We start from the raw sequence: 19179 nt of genomic DNA, 5'->3' as shown, positions 1-19179 counted from the left end.
TTATCAGTCTTACAATTTTTTCTTATCATTTTTGCATCAATTCAAAACATCTTCAACCTGTATATGCCCATGCCATTCCACTTGTCTAACCCCCAGCTACATCTCAGTGAGACTGCTGGAGATCTGCCTCCCTCCTCCTAAGATCTTCATCAGGAACCAGGGGCCCTCCAAGGGAAGCATGCAGCAGGACCTCAAGGACTTCTCACAGAAGTAACTGTCTACCTGTTGTCTGTCTACCATGGCCTTAAGTATCCTGGTCCCAGATCTGTTTTTAAAAAGATATATTTATATTTGACCTTTTATTTAACTAGGCAAGTCAGTTAAGAACAAATTCTTATAGGAACAGTGGGTTAATTGCCTTGTTCAGGGGCAGAACGACAGATTTTTACCTTGTCAGCTCTGGGATTTGATCTTGCAACCTTCCGTTACTAGTCCAACGCTCTAACCACTAGGCTACCTGCCATTTGTGCTGCATTGCGGAGTCCTATGATTATTGTCCTCTGAGTTGGCAAGACGGCACAAACAGATCTGGGACCAGGCTCCAACTGACGAATCTGAATCATCTAGTTTGACTAGTTTTGACCTTCTTTCTAGTTCTGACCAGTCCTTTTCCATTCTCTCCCTCTTGTCAGGGTGAATCAGGTGTACCTGGCCATAGAGGACCGCCTCACCTCCCTGAAGACGGACACCTTCAGCAAGACACGCGAAGAGAAGATGGAGGACCTGTTTGCACAGAAAGACGTAGGTTCCCACTCGAAGGGTGGGAGCTACACTCCAAATATGTCTCGTGTATGTATAGTGCAGTGGAGGCTGACTTTGCAACAGTGTTGTCACTTAAAATCGGAGGACGGGCTCATTATAATGATTGAATGGAAAGTTATCAAACACATGGTTCCCATCAGTTTTCTTTGTGTGTGTTCAGATGGAGGAGGCAGAGCTGCGTAGCTGGATAGAAAAGCTGCAGGCTCGTCTCCAGGCTTGTGGTAGTGACTCTCCCCAGCAGCTCCAGACTGTACTGGAATCAGTGGTAGTGAAGAAACAGAGCCTGTGTGAAACACTGCAGTCCTGGAACAGCAGGTGAGAACACTGATATTGGAGCAGCTTTTAATGTTAGGAGCGGTTTCCTAGACACAGATAAATGAATCTCCAATAAACAAGTGTTTTTAGTCTAGTACTAGGCTTCATTTTTGATCTCATATAATTAATTTGTTGAACCATTTAACCTCCAGGCTGCAGGACCTGTTCCAGCAGGAGAAGGGCAGGAAGCGTCTGTCTGTCCCAGCCAGCCCTGGGAGACACAGACAGACAGACGACAGCAAGGTCAGTGCAATATATACCTAATATAATTCAAATGATAGGATGAGCTTAGTATATGATAAGGACTTAGTGTAACATAAAGGATGGAATGTTACGTATTTATTTTATTTAACAGACCAGTGTTCTGGAGTCTTCTCCACGCAACCCCTCTCCTGTGGTACAAAATGGTGACAAAGGTGAGGGGATTTTTTTCCCAGCTTTCAGTCAGAATGCTATAGTACTTCTCTCATTGGTTGACAGTAGTTGATGGGCGTGTCTGTTTTTCGATTGACAGAGGACCGTCACCTCACTACCCTGCCCTCGAGCTCGGGGTCGTCATTGCTAACGTTACCGTCACCAGGGGAACCAGGCTCAGAACCCCTCTCGTCTGGACCATCCTTTCCTGACCAGGACTCTGTCAGCATCCCAGAGGGTGAACACACACACACACACACACACACACACACACCTGTAGAATCACAAACACAACCCCCTACATACGCTTACCATTCACTTTCTCTAGATCTACAGTATGTATCTAAATACAGACCTCTCTGGTCTCTAACTCCATTCTCGTTGTCTACTAGACGTGTTTGATGGACACCTGTTGGGCTCCAATGACAGCCAGGTGAAAGAGAAGTCCACCATGAAGGCAATTCTAGCCAACTTGCTGCCAGGCAACAGCTACAACCCCATCCCATTCCCATTGTGAGTACAGTATGCCCTTCACATCTGAATAAGCTTTTTGCCTGTGGTATAAATTGACTCATGATCAGCCATATAAGATAGCATTTGATATAATGCTATATTGAGCCCTGTTCATTTTCTTACTTTGTTGTAATGTTTAGCTTGAATCCCAGTGTTGACGGGAAAAATCACCACTATATCAGGTGCCACCTACTGCCGATGTGCCCTTGAGCAAAGCACTTAACCCCTAACCTGCTCCAGAGCACTGCACTGCTCTGTCGCTGACCCTGTGCTGTTGTGTTGTTTTGTGGTGGGGCTGGGCACTGTGAAAGCCAAAATAACAAATGTCCGTTGTATCCAGGAGTCGGAACCAAAATTATTTTCCAATTGTCTTCATTCTGTACAGAACCATCTTTTCTTTTTTTTTTTTCACAGTTCCGACCAGCAAAATAATTGTGAACCAGTTCGAACCCCCAAAAAGTAATGGTTTATATCATTCCTTTCTGTTCCTTTTTAAACCTTTTTTATTTTTTTTTACATCTAGCTCAACATTACACTTCTTCACCAGTAGATAGCTTGCCTGCTCCATAGCAAGCTGCTCTATGTACATGCATTGGACAGACTAGTGTAGTGTAGGGTGTGACATGCGACTGAATTTTTGCAGGTGAGGAGAGCGCTGGGCATCTTGTTGTTATGACATGCATTATCTGAATTAGGCCCACAAAATTATACCTACGGAGGAGCGGCTTCTATGAAGGATCTCTGAAAGTCTTTGAACTTCAGAGAGTTGGCTTAACTAACGTTGGACCAGAGCTAGCCCTTGATCATGACTCTGAGGTCCATTACATTACACATAATGCCATCTAGAGTTTGAGAGCTAGACCAGAGCTAGCTAACAAGCTACCTAGCTAACAAGCTTGTGTGTTCAGAGCGGCACCAGAATTAAAATAGAAGACACGTCTTTTTGTAGTTAATAACTCCAATGTGAAACGTCATAACTATAATAGCCTTAACTATCATTGGAAAAGTGAATCCGTTATCTAATTAAAAATCTAATTTCTGAATTTAAACAAATCAAATCTTATTTCTCACATGCGCTGAATACAACACCTTACCAATACTGAGGCAATATACAGGCGGTACCGTTACAGAGTCAATGTGTGGGGGTACAGGTTAGTCGAGGTCATTTGTACATGTAGGTAGGGGTAAAGTGACTATGCATAGATAATAAACAGCGAGTAGCAGCAGTGTAAAAACCAAGGGGGGTGTCAATGTAAATAGTTTGTATGGCCATTTGGTTTAATTGTTCAGCAGTCTTATGGCTTGGGGTTAGAAGCTGTTAAGGAGCCTTTTGGATCTAGACTTGGCGCTTCGGTACCGCTTGCCGTAACGTCAGTAGGCTACATTAAACTATGCATGCTTCGGAGGGAGGGGCAGGTAGCCTACAAACACTGGGAAGGATTTTCAGCAGGCAGGCAGACACTGGAATACGCTTCTGAGTGACAGTGAGGGCTATGCAGAGGTGCTTTGCATTTTTTGTGGGACTTTTTTTTTTAAATGCCTGGAATGTAAAAGAACGCTATTAACCAGTTCCCGTGCTTCTGAAATAACGGTTATGTTTCAGAACAGTATAGATCCCTTTTGTTCTCGGTTCTGTTCTTCGAAAAACGTTGTTATTTTACGGTTTTCGGTTCTGTTCCCTGAATTGGTTCCAACCCCAGGTTGTATCCTCTGTATAATGGACAGATAAGTAGTGTGTTGTATTATTGAGCCCTGTATGTTTTCTGACATGGTTGTGATCTTTGTTTGTCAGTGACCCAGACAAGCATTACCTGATGTATGAGCATGAGAGAGTGCCCATAGCCGTGTGTGAGAGAGAACCCAGCTCCATCATTGCATTCGCTCTCAGGTAACCACTCCGCTCTATTTCTTCTCCGTTCTCTGCACGTCTTACTCACTGATGTGTTATGTTGTCTTGTTGTTGTTCTAAAGTTATTGTCGTTATAGTGGTTATGATGTTCTAATATTATTTGAATGACCTCGGCCTGACCTCTAGCTGTAAGGAGTATAAGACCGCTCTGGATGAGCTGTCAAAGACAACGGTGAAGGCTGGAGGCGAGGACACCACCCAAACCATCAGGTACACACAAACTCTGCTGATGTTGACTGTGTGTATGTTACCTGATGTATAATGCCTCGTCTCATCCTGTCGGTGTGTAGCTCCGGAGAGAGCCGGGCCAAGAACAGCCCAGCCAAGCCCAATGAGACGGCCTCCTCCCAGATGGGTCCGTGCCGCAGCAGCATGGACGCTGACCCTCTCAGTGAGTAGTGGATCCTCTCAGGGTAAACGGGCAACATGGGAGGGGGGTGCTAGAAAGTATTTTTTACCTCAGTTCATTTCTGTTCTAATGGCATTCCTATCATCCTTTTTATTTTTCTTTGAACAGAAGATGCAGACATAGGAGACAAGCACAAGAAGTCAGCCGGAAACCCTCATATCGAATTACGTGAGTGTTTCTCATTGGATTTATGTGCCCTTTGGGATGGCGTTACCTGTGAAGTGCTTAGCCCGTAAACTTTCTCTCAATAACAAGCATAGGGCCTAGTCATTAATCTCTCTCTCTCTCATTCGTAGAGTTCTCTGATGCCAATGCTAAGTTCTACTGCAGGATCTACTATGCAGAGGAGTTCCACAAGATGAGAGAGGAGATCATGGACAGTACGGAGGATGACTTTGTCCGCTCGCTCTCCCACTGCGTCAACTGGCAGGCCCGCGGCGGCAAGTCTGGGGCCGTCTTCTACGCCACCGAAGGTGTGACCGTCAACACCAGAGTTATATTGTTTTATTTAACTTGTATTTACCAGGAAGCCCTATTTGGGGGCAAGATAACTCCTTTAAATATGTGCAGTCCATGTCACCCACCTGTAGTGCTATTTATTTGTTTGTAGTGGTTATACCTATCGCTCTCTTTGTCTCTGTCCCTCTCTCTCTTTCTTTCTCCTTCCCTCCCTCACTCAGATGACCGATTCATCCTGAAGCAGATGCCCAGACTAGAGGTTCAGTCCTTCCTGGACTTTGCCCCTCACTATTTCACCTACATCACCGGAGCTGTGCAGCAGAAGGTAAACTACACTACCCATATAGTTACATTTGACTTAAATAGATAATAATGAACTATTTTGGTGTTAAATTGGATTTCCTCAAATGACTTTATTAAATGTTTTTCAAGGAGTTGTCCTATTGTTTGTGTGATGGATGTTTATTTTCTTAGATTAGAACACATTCCTATCCTAAACCCCCTGTCTGTCCCACAGCGACCCACTGCCCTGGCTAAGATCCTGGGTGTGTACCGGATCGGCTACAAGAACTCCCAGAACAACTCTGAGAAGAAGCTGGATCTGCTGGTCATGGAGAACCTGTTCTATGGCAGGAAGATGGCCCAGGTGTTCGACCTCAAGGGTTCTCTGAGGAACCGCAACGTTAAGACCGACTCTGGGAAGGAGAGCTGTGAGGTGAGCATGGCACGGGGTAACAACACCGGGTTGTGRGTTTGATTCCCGCTGAGGCCACATACAACATAAATGTATGCACTCACTGTACAGTCAGTAGCTTTGTTTATTTATGCATGTATCTTTATTTGACCAGGTATGTCTTTGAGAACACATTCTCTTTTGAAATAACAACCTTTGGATAAAAGCATCAGCTAAATGGAATACATTATTCTATATTAGGTGGTTCTGCTGGATGAGAACCTACTGAAGCTGGTCCATGACAACCCTTTGTACATCAGAGCCCACTGCAAGGCCATCCTGAGGGCGGCCATACACAGTGATGCCTACTTCCTGTCTAGTCACCTGATCATAGACTACTCTCTGCTGGTTGGACGAGACGACACCACAGACCAGCTGGTGGTGGGAATCATAGGTGCGAGAAAAGCTTTCAAACTTAAATGTAATTTCATTGGCTATAACATTGACAATTGTTAAACATAGATTAACTGTTTGCTGGTGCTTACAGAAAAAAATCTAATTTATCCATGCATGCTGCTTCAAAAAGGCATTGAATGACTTTGTACTTTGCTGTATTTATAAAAGAAACATTCCTTCCATTGTATCAGATTACATTCGGACATTCACATGGGATAAGAAGCTGGAGATGGTGGTGAAATCCACAGGGATCCTGGGAGGGCAAGGTAATTCATCTGTCAGACACCACCATCCCCCTACATTAGTCCTTGAAGTCTATTTTAAGATTGTGCCCTTTCAGATCTCTAGTAGTTAGTTTATTATACAAAGACCTTTTGATTTCTTCCTGTAAATGAAAATTGCTGTACAAATAAAATGTGTTATTGTGGTGATTTGTGTCACGCTCACAGGTAAGATGCCCACAGTGGTGTCTCCGGAGCTGTACCGATCCCGTTTCTGTGAGGCCATGGACAAATACTTCCTCATGGTGCCTGACCACTGGACAGGTCTAGGGGTCAACTGCTAACTGACACCAGGGAGCTAGCCTGAGTCCCAGATCTGTTTGTGTCGTGTAGCCAATTCCTATGTCATTGTCACGGCATGTTTGGCAACACAGCATAAACGGGTCTGGGACTCCGCTGCTAGCTGCAGAACACAACATGGACATCAGTTACCAGGGGGGACAGGAGACCACAATGCAGAAAAACCCTTTGCCCAATAAGGAACTATAAAAGCATACTGGATGGATTGATGAAGAGTAATGCAAGGCCAGTATACAACGACTCAATCATTCCATAATAATAATACTATTTACTAGACTGTAAACGAGTGACTCTTCAGTATTATTGGAAGTCATGACTGTCCAGTAAAAGCTGGGCCCTAATAATAGGCCGGAGTTTATCCTGGCATGGAAAGAACTTAATTCCTTAATCATGACTATCTCCCTGATGGGATTAATGATCTTGACGTGTCAAACTGTTTCACGCGGGCACAGTGAGATGGCACTGGAAAAAAACATCTTACTTGGTGGTCAAATGAATCAATGTGATGTAAATGTACAGAGAGTATGTAATTAAAGATTAACACTGATTTCACATGTTTTAAACCTCAGTGTCAATGAGATGTTGTGTTTGTCCCATCTTGTAAAACTACATAGATGAGGATAGTCATTGTTCATCAGCTCAGATGTCCCGAATAGACTGTAGACTTCGCCATCAAATGCTTACATGTAGTGGGAATTGATTTACCGGTATGTTGACTCCTTACAATCTATGTAGAGGCATTTGAGGGTTCCAAGGCTGAAATGGAGGATCCATTCTCATGTTTTTGGCATCTAATGCTTAAACTTGGTATCAAATAGGAAAGTACAGACATGACACACAGCACTAAATTAAAACAGATTTTTATATTATTGTACAATTCATTCATAAAAAGACAAACAGCCTTGAGCATTTCATACTGCATCAGGAACTGGTATGAAAATCAATCTGATCCGATTGTCACAACTGACTGGTGGTGTGATGCTCCTTCTGGCATCATAATACTGACCCATGGCAGCATCCTAAATGGCTATATTCCCTATAGTGCACTACACTGTCGGGAATAGGGGGCCACTTGGGATACAGACCCAATCTCTTGTTACTTTCATTATCAACAACAAGCCTCGAGGCGTTTTAAACTAACACTGTGCTTTTTAAAAAGTGTGTGCTCTGGGGTAGAGTTATTACAGACAAGGCTGTGCTTTACAATGACATACAGAATGTACAAAAGCAGAACTTCATTTTGTTAGACATCTTGTTGCAGACATACACACATTCTGATCATAGGAGTGTAAAAACATTGGTGTGTTTTTTTCCCCTCCAGGGTTAGAAGTGACATGACCCCCCCAAGAGTTAATCAACTCTAATCTCAGTCACACACACCCATAATACTCAATCTGTACAGTTGAAGCGTGACAGATTCCGCTATAGAAATGTTAAGGTCGTCTCCGCTCAAGCAGGAACATTGCCTTTAAATGTAAAGCTGAACTTCTGCGATACAGATTGAATAGACACTACACGCACCAGGAAAATGCGTACGCTTTTTTTGGGAAAATTGAAATAAAAAAATGAATACAAAGGTTTAACAAGGCACTGGACAAGTTAGACTGGCACATTGCTGGTAGGTAGACAGACTAGATGGGAAAGGGGGATGGAGAGAAGAGTGGTCAAGGTCCTGCTCTCCTTTACATTTTAAGTGCAAGCAGTATTTTGTACCATAATATAAGAGTTAATAAATACCGTACAGGTGTCAACCTCTTCACTGGAGACCTGATCTAACTGAGCATGTAAACTACTGAAACACTGTGGTCCTGTAACACTAGGGACAGGAACAATTCTAGGTCCTAGTCACCTAAACCAATAACTACAGCCCAGAGCTTTTCCAGGTCAGTTGACGTGGGTGATTTCTATTGGTGTGGAAACAAGAAGTTGAAATGGTACCACTTCTATCCGCCTCATGCACATTCCACCATGTTTCTTTATAATAGACTTAAGTGAATTCTAGAATTGTGCTTTAGTTGGTTTGTGCTCTGGGCAGATCAGTATGAACCCTGACACAAAAATATACATATACTTGTTAACTATATGTCAATATTTGGTACATCAATCAACCAAAATAAACTTTTTAAAAAAGGTCCTCTTTTCATACAAACAAAATGGCTTTAATTAGAAAAGTCTCAGATGCTGTCATAGATAGCCAAGCTGAGACAGAGTACCTAGATAAGAAACACCAGCAGGTAGGATCACATGAGGTTGAGCTCCAGCCATTAGGGGGGGGGGACAAAGTCCTGTACAAGCCCCCACACAGGTTCTACTCTTGGGACACAAGCGAGGGATTCAGGGTGGGAAACTGCGGCTCTGCAGACATACCGGTAGTCTGATAAGAGTCAGGGTCAAAAGGTTTCTGAGTCTGAGTCGTTTTCAGTGGTGCCCTGACTGGCACTTCCCTCGCTGGAGGGGCCAGAGGGGGCCTTGGGGCTACGAGGGTCCCGCGAACCCTTCTGCCTGGATAGGGCCCTCAGGAGGGAACCTGGGGAGGGGACTCCGGAGCTGCAAGGGGAGCAGAAAGGCATCATGGTAGCCAGAATGAGAGCCAGACAGTCAGCCACCTCCCTGCTAGGAGCGCAAGCTAGAGCAGGCGTCAGACCTGGGGGAAGAGAGAGGAGGGCAGAGAAATGGAGAGAGTGGGCGGGATAGGGAGAGAGAAAGAGGGTGGGAGAGAGAGGAAGGGAGAGAGAAGGACAGAGAGAAAGAGGGGGGAGGAAACATGGAAGAAGCGGGGAGAGCAAAGCGAAAAACAGAGAGAGGTGGGGGGACAAGGGAAGGGAGGACAACGGGAGAAAGCAGCATTCCATTAGTACACAGCCAGCGCAGACAGTACACAGACAAGCAGACAGGGAATGCGTACAACCTAAACCTAATTCATTCTATGGATAAGGAAAAACTCCTGGCCCTAATAACAATACTTGATAGGTGGAACTGGGACAGAGAGCTACAAACCAGTTAGCTGCGTGCGCACACCCACTCTCTCGAGCCTACCAGAGCAGACAGACACAGACCGCTGTAGCTAGCTGATGTACATAGACATGCCAACACCATAGAACCACAGGCAGCTGATATAATAGCAGCATGCAGTTAGATCTCTTTAACGCACTGGTACTGATTCATGCCCAGACCAGACCTTAAGACCTACCATTCTCATCCAACATCTGAACACTGGCCCCCCTGGACAGCAGGTCCTGGACAGCCTGTTTCAGACCGCTACGAGCTGCTAGGTGGAGTGGCCTGGGAGGGACAAACCAATCAGAAGGTTTGTAGTGTTTCTGTAGTGGGGAGGGGCTAGACATTTCCACCCCAGAATAAATTCAGGTAGCTAGCGGACATAATATTTGGTTCTCGGTTCCTAGACTAACCATGGGCTATCTCTGACGAACACTTACGTCTGCAGTGCTGCGTTTGTGGCACCTATGAGAACAGTGTCCTTTAGCCTCTCCAGGATGAACAGAACACAATCCTCCTTTCCCTGAAAGAGGGTGAAGCAAAATTAATATAGTATGCACTATGATTGTGCAAAAAAAGAAACGTCCCTTTTTCAGGACCCTGTCTTTCAAAGATAATTAGAAAAAACTTCACAGATCTTCATTGTAAAGGGTTTAAACACTGTTTCCCATGCTTGTTCAAAGAACCATAAATAATTAATGAACATGCACCTGTGGAACAGTCGTTAAGACACTAACAGCTTACAGACGGTAGGCAATTAAGGTCACAGTTCTGAAAACTTAGGACACTAGAGGCCTTTCTACTGACTCTGAAAAACATCAAAATAAAGATGCATAGGGTCCCTGCTCATCTGCGTGAATGTGCTGCAAGGAGGCATGAAGACTGCAGATGTGGCCAGGGCAATAAATTGCAATGTCCGTACTGTGAGACAGGACAGACAGCTGAACGTCCTCGCAGTGGCAGACCACGTGTAACACCTGCACAGGATCGGTATATCACACCTGCGTGACAGGTACAGGATGGCAACAGCAACTGCCCGAGTTACACCAGGAACGCACAATTCCTCCATCATTAAATCAGACTGTTCGCAATAGGCTAGAGAGGCTGGACTGAGGGCTTGTAGGCCTGTTGTAAGACAGGTCCTCACCAGACATCACCGGCAACAACGTCACCTATGGTCACAAACCACCGTCGGTGGACCAGACAGGACTGGCAAAAAGTGCTCTTCACTGACGAGTCGTGGTTTTGTCTCACCAGGGGTGATGGTCGGATTCGCGTTTATCGTCGAAGGAATGAGCATTACACTGAGGCCTGTACTCTGGAGCGGGATCGATTTGGAGGTGGAGGGTCCGTCATGTTCTGGGGCGGTGTGTCACAGCATCATCGTACTGAGCTTGTTGTCATTGCAGGCAATCTCAACGCTGTGTGTTACAGGGAAGACATCCTCCTCCCTCATGTGGTACCCTTCGTGCAGGCTCATCCTGACATGACCCTCCAGCATGACAATGCCACCAGCCATACTGCTCGTTCTGTGTGTGATTTCTTGCAAGACAGGAATGTCAGTGTCCTGCCATGGCCCGCGAAGAGCCCGGCTCTCAATCGCATTGAACACGTCTGGGACCTGTTGGATCGGAGGGTGGGGACTAGGGCCTTTCCCCAAGAAATGTCCAGGAACTTGCAGGTGCCTTGGTGGAAGAGTGGGGTAACGTCTCACAGCAAGAACTGGCAAATCTGGTGCAGTTCATGAGGAGATGCACTGCAGTACTTAATGCAGCTGTTGGCCACATCAGACTGTTACTTTTTTGACCCCCCCTTTGTTCAGGGACACATTATTCCATTTCTGTTAGTCACATGTCTGTGGAACTTGTTCAGTTTAAGTATCAGTTGTTGAATCTTGTTATGTTCATACAAATATTTACACATGTTAAGTGTGCTGAAAATAAACACAGTTGACAGTGAGTGGAAGTTTCTTTTTTTGCTGAGTTTAGTATGTGGTATGTACAAATGTCATGTCAAAGAAATGGGGAGAGATCTCCCTAGTGGACACTCACGCTACTGCAGGCCAGGTGGAGGGCTGTGTTGCCATTCTGGTCGACCAAACCCAGGCTGGCGTTGGCACTGGTCAACAGCACCTCTACAGCACCCACTCCTCCCTTCTCTGCAGCCATCATCAGCGCACTGCGCCCTGATTGATCCACAGCATCCACAGGTGCATCATGGGACAGAAGCAGCTGGACACAGTCCACATGACCAGAGAACGCTGCAGCATGGAGTGGAGTCCTGAGAGAGAAAGGGGAGGATGTGGGAGGAGAGGAAAGCAGGAGGAAGAGAACACAGAAGTTTAGAGATTGAGGCTGTGTTAGATACAGCTCCATCTGATCCAGGGCAACTCCAATATGTATCTGAATCGGGTGTGTGACGACCAGTGGTGTAAAGTACTTAAGTACAAATACTTTAAAGTATTACTTTAGTAGTTTTTGGTGTCTGTACTTTACTATTTATATTTTTTACAGCTTTTACTCCACTACATTCCTAAAGAAAATAATGTACTTTTTATACCATACATTTTCCCCTGACACACAAAAATGTACTCGTTACATTTTGAATGCTTAAGAGGACAGTAAAATGGTCCAATTGACGCACTTATCAAGTTAACATCCCTGGTTATCCCTACTGTCTCTTATCTGGCAGATTGACTAAACACACATGCTTCATTTGTAAATTATGTCTGAGTGTTGGAGCGTGCCCCTGGCAATCTGTAAATAAATAAACAAACAAGAAAATGATGCGGTCTGGTTTGCTTAATATAAGGAATTTTAAATTATTTATACTTTTACTTTTGATACTTAAGTATATTTAAAACCAAATACTTTTAGACTTTTCCTCAAGTAGAATTTTAATGGGTGACTCACTTTTCTGTTAAGATATCTTTCTTTACTTTTACTCAAGTATGACAATTGGGTACTTTTTCTACCACTGGTGACGACCTACCTATTCTTAGCATCCTTACAGCTGGCGATGTCTGATCCCATGGCCTCCAGCAGTAGTGCGGCACAGGATTCATGATCATTCACCCTGGGAAGATAAACACAGAATGTAAACACTGTTGTCCATGAGGCAAAACACAGTCAACACTGACATCTATGGGCAATACTGTGCAATTTGTACATGTATGTGAAGACTTACACAGCACAGTGCAGGGGAGTGAAGGGGTTCCCATCGATACAGCGACAACCTTTCTGCTCCAGCAGTACCTCCACACAGCCCTCGTGACCTGGACACACATACAAAAGATTACTAGAACATGCCAACTTAAAATGTATTTCACATCAAATATACAAGTAGAAACAAAATCCTAAGGCACACTGATTGGAGATTGACAAAAAATTAATGGTTTGAGGCAGGCCTGCAGTAGGTAGGTCTAGTGACTGACCATAGTAGCAGGCCCAATGTAGTAGGTAGGTCTAGTGACTGACCATAGTAGCAGGCCCAATGTAGTAGGTAGGTCTAGTGACTGACCATAGTAGCAGGCCCAGTGCAGGGGGGTGTACCCCTGGTGGTCTCGGAGGCGGGGCGTGGGCGGTTCTGAAAAAGCGATACTCAGCAGCTCAGCAAGCCAGGATGCGTGGCCCCTCGCTGCAGCCAGATGGAGGGCTGTTCGGCCCCTGGAGTCCCCCAGCAACACAGAGGCCTCCTGCTCCAACAGACACTGGACACACTCCTCCTGACCACACAGCAGCTGGGAGAGGAGGAGGGAGAAAGAGAGGAGAAAATGGGAACGAGACAGAGATCACCTTTAAACTTTTAGACTGGACAAAGAGATCATGTAATGTTACAAGCTACCCAGAATTCAGTACAATCACACACACTCACCCCAAGGTGCAGGGCAGTCAGGCCATGGCTGTCTGCTGTGTCTACAGCAGCCTCTCTCTCCAGCAGCAGAGACACAGCGTCCACATGTCCCCCTGCCACCGCCAGCATCAGAGGAGTCCTGACAGGGACAGAGAGGGGACAGTCAGAGTAGGACAAACAGATCGGTAGACACATACACAATCCCAAATCAAAGCCCATGTACTAGTATTGTAGGTTCGGTGGAATTTTCATCATATTACTTCCATCCATCCAATCAGATCTGAAATGATTAGATGAGTATAAGCAATACAGCCCAAATTTTACCTCGCTTATCAGAGAGAAAGGTGAGCGCAAGATATTACCATATAACGTATACCTATCCAGTCCCTTTATAACTATACTAAATAAAAATATATAAACGCAACATGCAACAATTTCAAAGATTTTACTGAGTTACAGTTCACATAAGGAAATCAGTCAATTGAAATGAATTCATTAGGCCCAAATCTATGGACGTAACATGACTGGGAACACAGACATGCATCTGTTGGTCACAGATACCTTAAAAAAAAGGTAGGGGTGTGGATCAGAAAACCAGTCAGTATCTGATGTGAYCACCATTTGCCTCATGCAGCACGACATCTTCGCATAGAGTTCATCAGGCTGTTGATTGTGGAATGTTGTCCCACTCCTCTTAAATGGCTATGCGAAGTTGCTAGATATTGGCGGGAACTGGAACACGCTGTTGTGCACGTCGATCCAGGGCATCCCAAACATGCTCAATGGGTGACATGAATGGTGAGTATGCTGTTCATTCAAGAACTGGGACATTTTCAGCTTCCAAGAATTGTGTACAGATCCTTGTGACATGGGGCCATGCATTATCATGCTGAAACATGAAGTGATGGCGGAGGATTAATGGCACGACAATGGATCTCAGAATCTCGTCATGGTATCGCTGTGCATTCGAATTGCCATCGATAAAATGCAATTGTGTTCGTTGTCCGTAGCTTATTCCTGCCCATACCATAACCCCACTGCCACCATGGGGCACTCTGTTCACAACGTTGCCATCTGCCCAGTACAGTTGAAATTGGGATTCATCCATGAAGAGCTTGTCCAGTGTGCCAGTCATAGGCGGAAATCCCAGGGGGGACGGGGGGGACACGACCCCCCCATCCTGGGAAAAATATGATTTGTCCCCCCCAATCTATCACTGTAAACATACAAACATAACTATGTAATTTCAATAATATTATAATACGCAATGAAAGCAGTTGTGCTGATTATAGACACTTAATAGCGCCTTTTTAAGTTTCAAAAGATTGCGACCACCCCGCCCTTTGCCTCACAATGGTTTGATCCACTGCCAGTTCTTTAGCTGGCAAGGTAATAGAGGGTTCGTATCTACTGTCTGAAAGGCACATGTACGTAACTGACGTGAGGTTAATTCCAGTCAATCGCGCCATAGCAATGTTTACATTTTTATGTTGGCAGGGTTCACACACTAGCTGAATTTGCAGAGCTAGCGCGCAAACTAAAGCAAACATTAACTAGCAAGCTAGCTAGTACCTATTCCATTAATGTGGCGTCGTCAAGATGGAATCTTTGCTATCGTCAGTTTATTCCAAGATCAGCATGCAGCTGTAGTGCTTCATAGTCCCTGTGATAAGGTTAGCGATAAACTGAAGTCCAAACTGAACAGAACTACACTCTCTTATACCATTGTCTTAAATATATTTAATGGTCTCGTTGCAAAAGCTAAATTGTCGCTAGTGAACTTTTTTACATTTATTTTATTTCACTTTTTTTTTTTTTTTATTATAGCAAACACCACAGAAACGGAGTTGGTGCTCGCTAGCTTTACAAATTCAGCTATTGTTGGAAGCCAGCCAATATGAAACAAACATATTAAAATTAGAAAAGGTTTGTAGCATATGTTGTGTAAATGTGTGTGTGTGCAGCTAGACCGGCCAGCCAGCCAGCCAGCCAAAAAAAGTAAAAGACGGACATCAGGTATTTTTTCAGTACACCAAAACGCAAAGTAAGAACTCTAGTAGCCTAATATCTCAAAGACGAGTTGATAAAATGTTCATAAGAAAGAAGTGAAATGCTAATGGAATGTTTCACAATGATGTCATTAGGCAGAGAGCAGGCAACAGATGGCACACAGACGCAGAGCTGGGGACAGATAGGCAGGGACAGACTGGCAGAGACAGGGAGTCTCAGGTAAGTTTGTTGAGTCTTTGTTTGGCAACATTATGAAAGGTTCTAATTTTTTTTTAACTTTGTAACGCATTCTGGTGCCTGTGTGAAAAAACCAAGACGGAGGTCCAATGGCGGGTCTGTCATTGTGGAGAACCTGGAAGTTTTGGAAAATGCCTCTGTCCACATTCTAAACAGCTCCCCTATTCCCTATACAGCGCACTACTTTTTACAAAGCCCCATTCACTACATAGCCTGTGTTCCAAATTGCCACCCTTAGAACCTATGTCTTTGCCATACAAGCAGTACCGTTCTCAAAAACTTAAACTGACTGGAACTGTTGTATACCACTTGGTTGTTAATGGTTTATACCAGTACCGTCTCACAACTAACTGGGACTGGGACTGTTTATTACAAACTGGTGTTAATGTTTATAACCAGTACCGTCTCACAACTTAAACTGACTGGACTGGTTTATACCACTGGTGTTAATGTTTATACCAGTACCGTCTCACAACTAACTTGAACTGGACTGTTAGATACCACTGGTGTTAATGGTTTATACCAGTTACCGTACTCCAACTTTAACTGACTGGACTGTTTAATACCACTGGTGTTACATGTTTATACCAGTACCGTCTCACAAACTAACTGATTGGAACTGTTTATACCACTTGGCACTGTGGTAATGGTTATACCATACCGTCTCACAACTAACTGACTGGACTGGTTTATACCCACTGGTGTTAATGGTTTATACCAGTACCGTCTCACAACTAACTGGACTGACTGTTTTATACCACTGGTGTTAATTGGTTTATAACCAGTAACCGTCTCACAACTAACTGAACTGGACTGTTTATACCACTAGAGCGTTAAAATTAGGTGACATAATTGGAAAATGCCATGGATACCCCGCTTCAACTTAAACCTGATGACTAACCTAAGATTTGTTTATGGCAATGTATGCTGTTGTGGATTATTGTGTAGTTTGCGGGGTACCCAAGTAGTTTAGGAGCTACCCCGGGCCCAAACACCTTAATTTCTTTTCCTAGAGGACAGACTGAGTCTGTGAGCGGTGTTTGTGGATAAATGGGTGATTATACCAAAGAGTGACCGTCTCACAGGACTAACTGCAGCGTGACTGTTGATATGAACCAACTCGGGTTTGTTCAAGGTAAAGATGGTTACTTAACCACTGGTGTTAATGGTTTTAATACCAGTACGTTCTCACAAACTAACTGACTGGATGCTGCTACTCAAGCCAACCGGCTATTTTACCACTGGAGGACCAGGCTGTTCACCTTGTTGCCCAAAGCTGTTGGTTTAATGGTTACCTATAAAAACCAGTACCGTCTCACAAAACTACAATGAAACCCTGGACTGTTAAGTATACCACTGGTGTTATAATGCGTATTTACGGGTATACGAGTAAAAACCGTCTCAGACAAACATGACACATGACATGAACTGTTTTTGATACCACTTGCCGCTGCATTAATTGGTTTACCTCTCACCCATGATAGTAGCCGTGCGTGCGAGCGAGAGCCACTAACCTCCGAACTGGACTGTACTTATCACGTATACCACCTGGTGTCCTAATATCGCGCTATACAAATATTTTACCACTGGTTGAAAAATGTGGTAATGGTTCCACCTATGAGCGGCGAGCGGTTGGAACCTGTGGTCAATTTCGTTTAGCCTCCCAACCAACTGCCGATGCCAGTTCTCGTATGTGTGGTTCGGACGTCTCAACTCGTGGAATGTGGGTGTGTGGTGGGTGTCGTGTGTGAGACCGCTAGTGAGTATGTGTTTGAGTCGTAGCTGAGTACAGAATGAAATAGACTCTGAACCAGATTCTTGTGTGTCGTGTTGTTGAGATGTATGTGTGTGCTGAGTGTGAGTTGTGACCCCAATCCTCATTCCCGAAGGGCCATGTGTTGTGTTGTTTGGTGCTGTGGTGCTTTGTGAGTAGTGTGTGTGTGTTTAGTAATCATCTTTTCCGAATCTGTACCAATTTTCACATTGTTTGATGTGTGTGTGTGTGTCGTGTGTGTGTGTTGGTGTGTGTGGTGTGTGAATTGTGTGTGGAGTAATATCGTGCCTGAATGTAGATGGAGTGAGTGTTCTCTTCGTGTGGTTGTGGTTGAGTATGTGTGTGTTGTACCTGTATGAAGTATGAGGTGTGTGAGTAGGTGTGACCCTGAGAGGGCAGGGAAGGGTTGTTTCTATCTCATCCCGGCCGTCTCCCTGTTTAGCCGCATTTGAAAACATAATCGAGGTGAGAAATTCAACTTGACCAATGTAGTCCAATGCATCAGACTGATGAATAGTGGGTGGATTATCTTATTGGTCGTACTGCTTTTTACACTATTGGTGACCTGAGCAAACGCAATGTCTCTTTCTTTCTGTTGTGCGTCTCTCTTGAATACTCTCTCTCTGTTATCTCCTCTCATACTGTCTCTCTCTCTCTACTTGTCTCTCTCTCTCTCAGTCTCTTCCCCTCGCTCTCTCGCCCACTCCTGGTGTCTTGCGCCGTCCCTCGTCAATCAACTCACACATGCCCCCATCTTTCTCTCTGCCTCTTTGTTTACTATGTTGACCTCCAACTAAAAGCCGCCTCTCCCTCTCACTGTTCAAACCATCCAATTCCCCCATCTCCCTCATCCATCTCTCTACTCTCCTCTCTCTCCCTCTCTCCTCTATCTCTCTTCTCTCTTCTTGTTCTTCTCTGTCTCTCTCTGTCTCTCTCTGTCTCTCTCGCTGTCTCTCTCGCTGTCTCTCTCGCCTTTGTCTCTCTCGCTGTCTCTCTCAGCCTGTTCTCTCTCTGTCTCGCTGACTCTCTCTCTCTCTTCTGTCTCTCTTCTCGCCACCCCTGTCTCCCTTCCTCTCCTCTTCCCTCCCATCTTTTTCCTCTCTCTCTTTGGTTTTACTATGTTGACCTCCAACCAAAAGCCTCTCTCCCTCTCACTGCTCAAACCAATTCCAATTCCCCCTCTCCCTCATCCATCTCTCTACTCTCCTCTCTCCCTCATCCATCTCTTCTACTCTCCACTCTCTCTCTCTCTCCCTTCTCTCTCTCTCGATCTCAGTCAAGATCATCCGTTATCTGTTCTGAAGGGCAGCCTTGAACAGCAGCGTTGTGAACAGTAGTTTCACATCTCTATCGCCCTCTTCCTTCCTTCTGTTGACAATCAACACCACCAGCCTAGAGAAAGATCAACGGCCAGACCTCCCCTCTGTGTGTGTGTTGTTGTGTGTGTGTGTGTGTGTGTGTGTGTGTGTGTTGTGTGTGTGTGTGTGTTGTGTGTGTGTGTATTTTGTTTTTTTGTTTTTTGTGGTTGTGTGTGTGGTGTGCTGTTGTGTGTTGCTGATAATAAAATAGTAGTCTGGGGAGAGGAAAATGCTAGGTAAGCAGACGCTAATGTTTACACGTAATGTCTTCATCGACAAAACACCCAGACACACCCAGAAACACCCACACACACAGAAAACACCACACGGCTTTTGGCAGAAAAGCTACAAAATACAACTTTGTTCTGACCAAAATTAGAGAGAAAAATCCCTTGGAAAATAATGCCTCTAATTATTAATTTGATGGAGGTTAATACCATTGTGGACCAATCATAGCTTT

General features: G+C 44.6%; 2 protein-coding genes across 10 annotated transcripts in view; one reads left to right on the top strand and one right to left on the bottom strand.

Annotated features, from left to right (window-relative positions):
- The window catches only part of LOC111976857 (1-phosphatidylinositol 3-phosphate 5-kinase), a 28553-nt gene extending 21510 nt beyond the window's left edge, over positions 1-7043 (top strand). For 2 of the 7 annotated variants that reach the window (XM_024006022.2, XM_024006008.2), the window contains 18 exons: positions 97-210; positions 633-789; positions 923-1077; positions 1230-1320; positions 1433-1493; positions 1592-1729; positions 1884-2004; positions 2419-2463; positions 3797-3892; positions 4040-4123; positions 4204-4304; positions 4431-4490; positions 4619-4795; positions 5003-5106; positions 5299-5496; positions 5716-5908; positions 6102-6176; positions 6360-7043. In XM_024006022.2, coding sequence (XP_023861790.1) covers positions 97-210; positions 633-789; positions 923-1077; positions 1230-1320; positions 1433-1493; positions 1592-1729; positions 1884-2004; positions 2419-2463; positions 3797-3892; positions 4040-4123; positions 4204-4304; positions 4431-4490; positions 4619-4795; positions 5003-5106; positions 5299-5496; positions 5716-5908; positions 6102-6176; positions 6360-6475 — 2086 coding nt within the window. In that variant the 3' untranslated portion in view covers positions 6476-7043. Of the gene's footprint in view, positions 1-96; positions 211-632; positions 790-922; positions 1078-1229; positions 1321-1432; positions 1494-1591; positions 1730-1883; positions 2005-2144; positions 2187-2418; positions 2464-3796; positions 3893-4039; positions 4124-4203; positions 4305-4430; positions 4491-4618; positions 4796-5002; positions 5107-5298; positions 5497-5715; positions 5909-6101; positions 6177-6359 lie in introns of all 7 variants that reach the window. The other 5 variants (XM_024006040.2, XM_070448028.1, XM_024006014.2 and 2 more) reach the window with 4 other exon arrangements.
- Positions 7044-7335: 292 nt separating this feature from the next.
- Positions 7336-19179, bottom strand: part of ankrd44 (ankyrin repeat domain 44) — a 34656-nt gene continuing 22812 nt past the window's right edge. For 2 of the 3 annotated variants that reach the window (XM_024006058.1, XM_024006067.1), the window contains exons 20-27: positions 13362-13479; positions 13008-13227; positions 12675-12762; positions 12480-12563; positions 11540-11768; positions 9929-10011; positions 9682-9773; positions 7336-9135 (exon numbers count right to left, since the gene is read on the bottom strand). In XM_024006058.1, coding sequence (XP_023861826.1) covers positions 8882-9135; positions 9682-9773; positions 9929-10011; positions 11540-11768; positions 12480-12563; positions 12675-12762; positions 13008-13227; positions 13362-13479 — 1168 coding nt within the window. In that variant the 3' untranslated portion in view covers positions 7336-8881. The remainder of the gene's footprint in view (positions 9136-9681; positions 9774-9928; positions 10012-11539; positions 11769-12479; positions 12564-12674; positions 12763-13007; positions 13228-13361; positions 13480-19179) is intronic. The other variant, XM_024006073.2, reaches the window with a different exon arrangement.

The sequence above is a fragment of the Salvelinus sp. IW2-2015 genome, linkage group LG2 (genome assembly GCF_002910315.2).
Source record: "Salvelinus sp. IW2-2015 linkage group LG2, ASM291031v2, whole genome shotgun sequence".
NCBI classification, from domain to species: Eukaryota; Metazoa; Chordata; class Actinopteri; order Salmoniformes; family Salmonidae; genus Salvelinus; species Salvelinus sp. IW2-2015.
The sequence above is the reverse complement of the archived record's forward strand: the minus strand, read 5'-3'. Positions and strand labels throughout refer to the sequence as shown.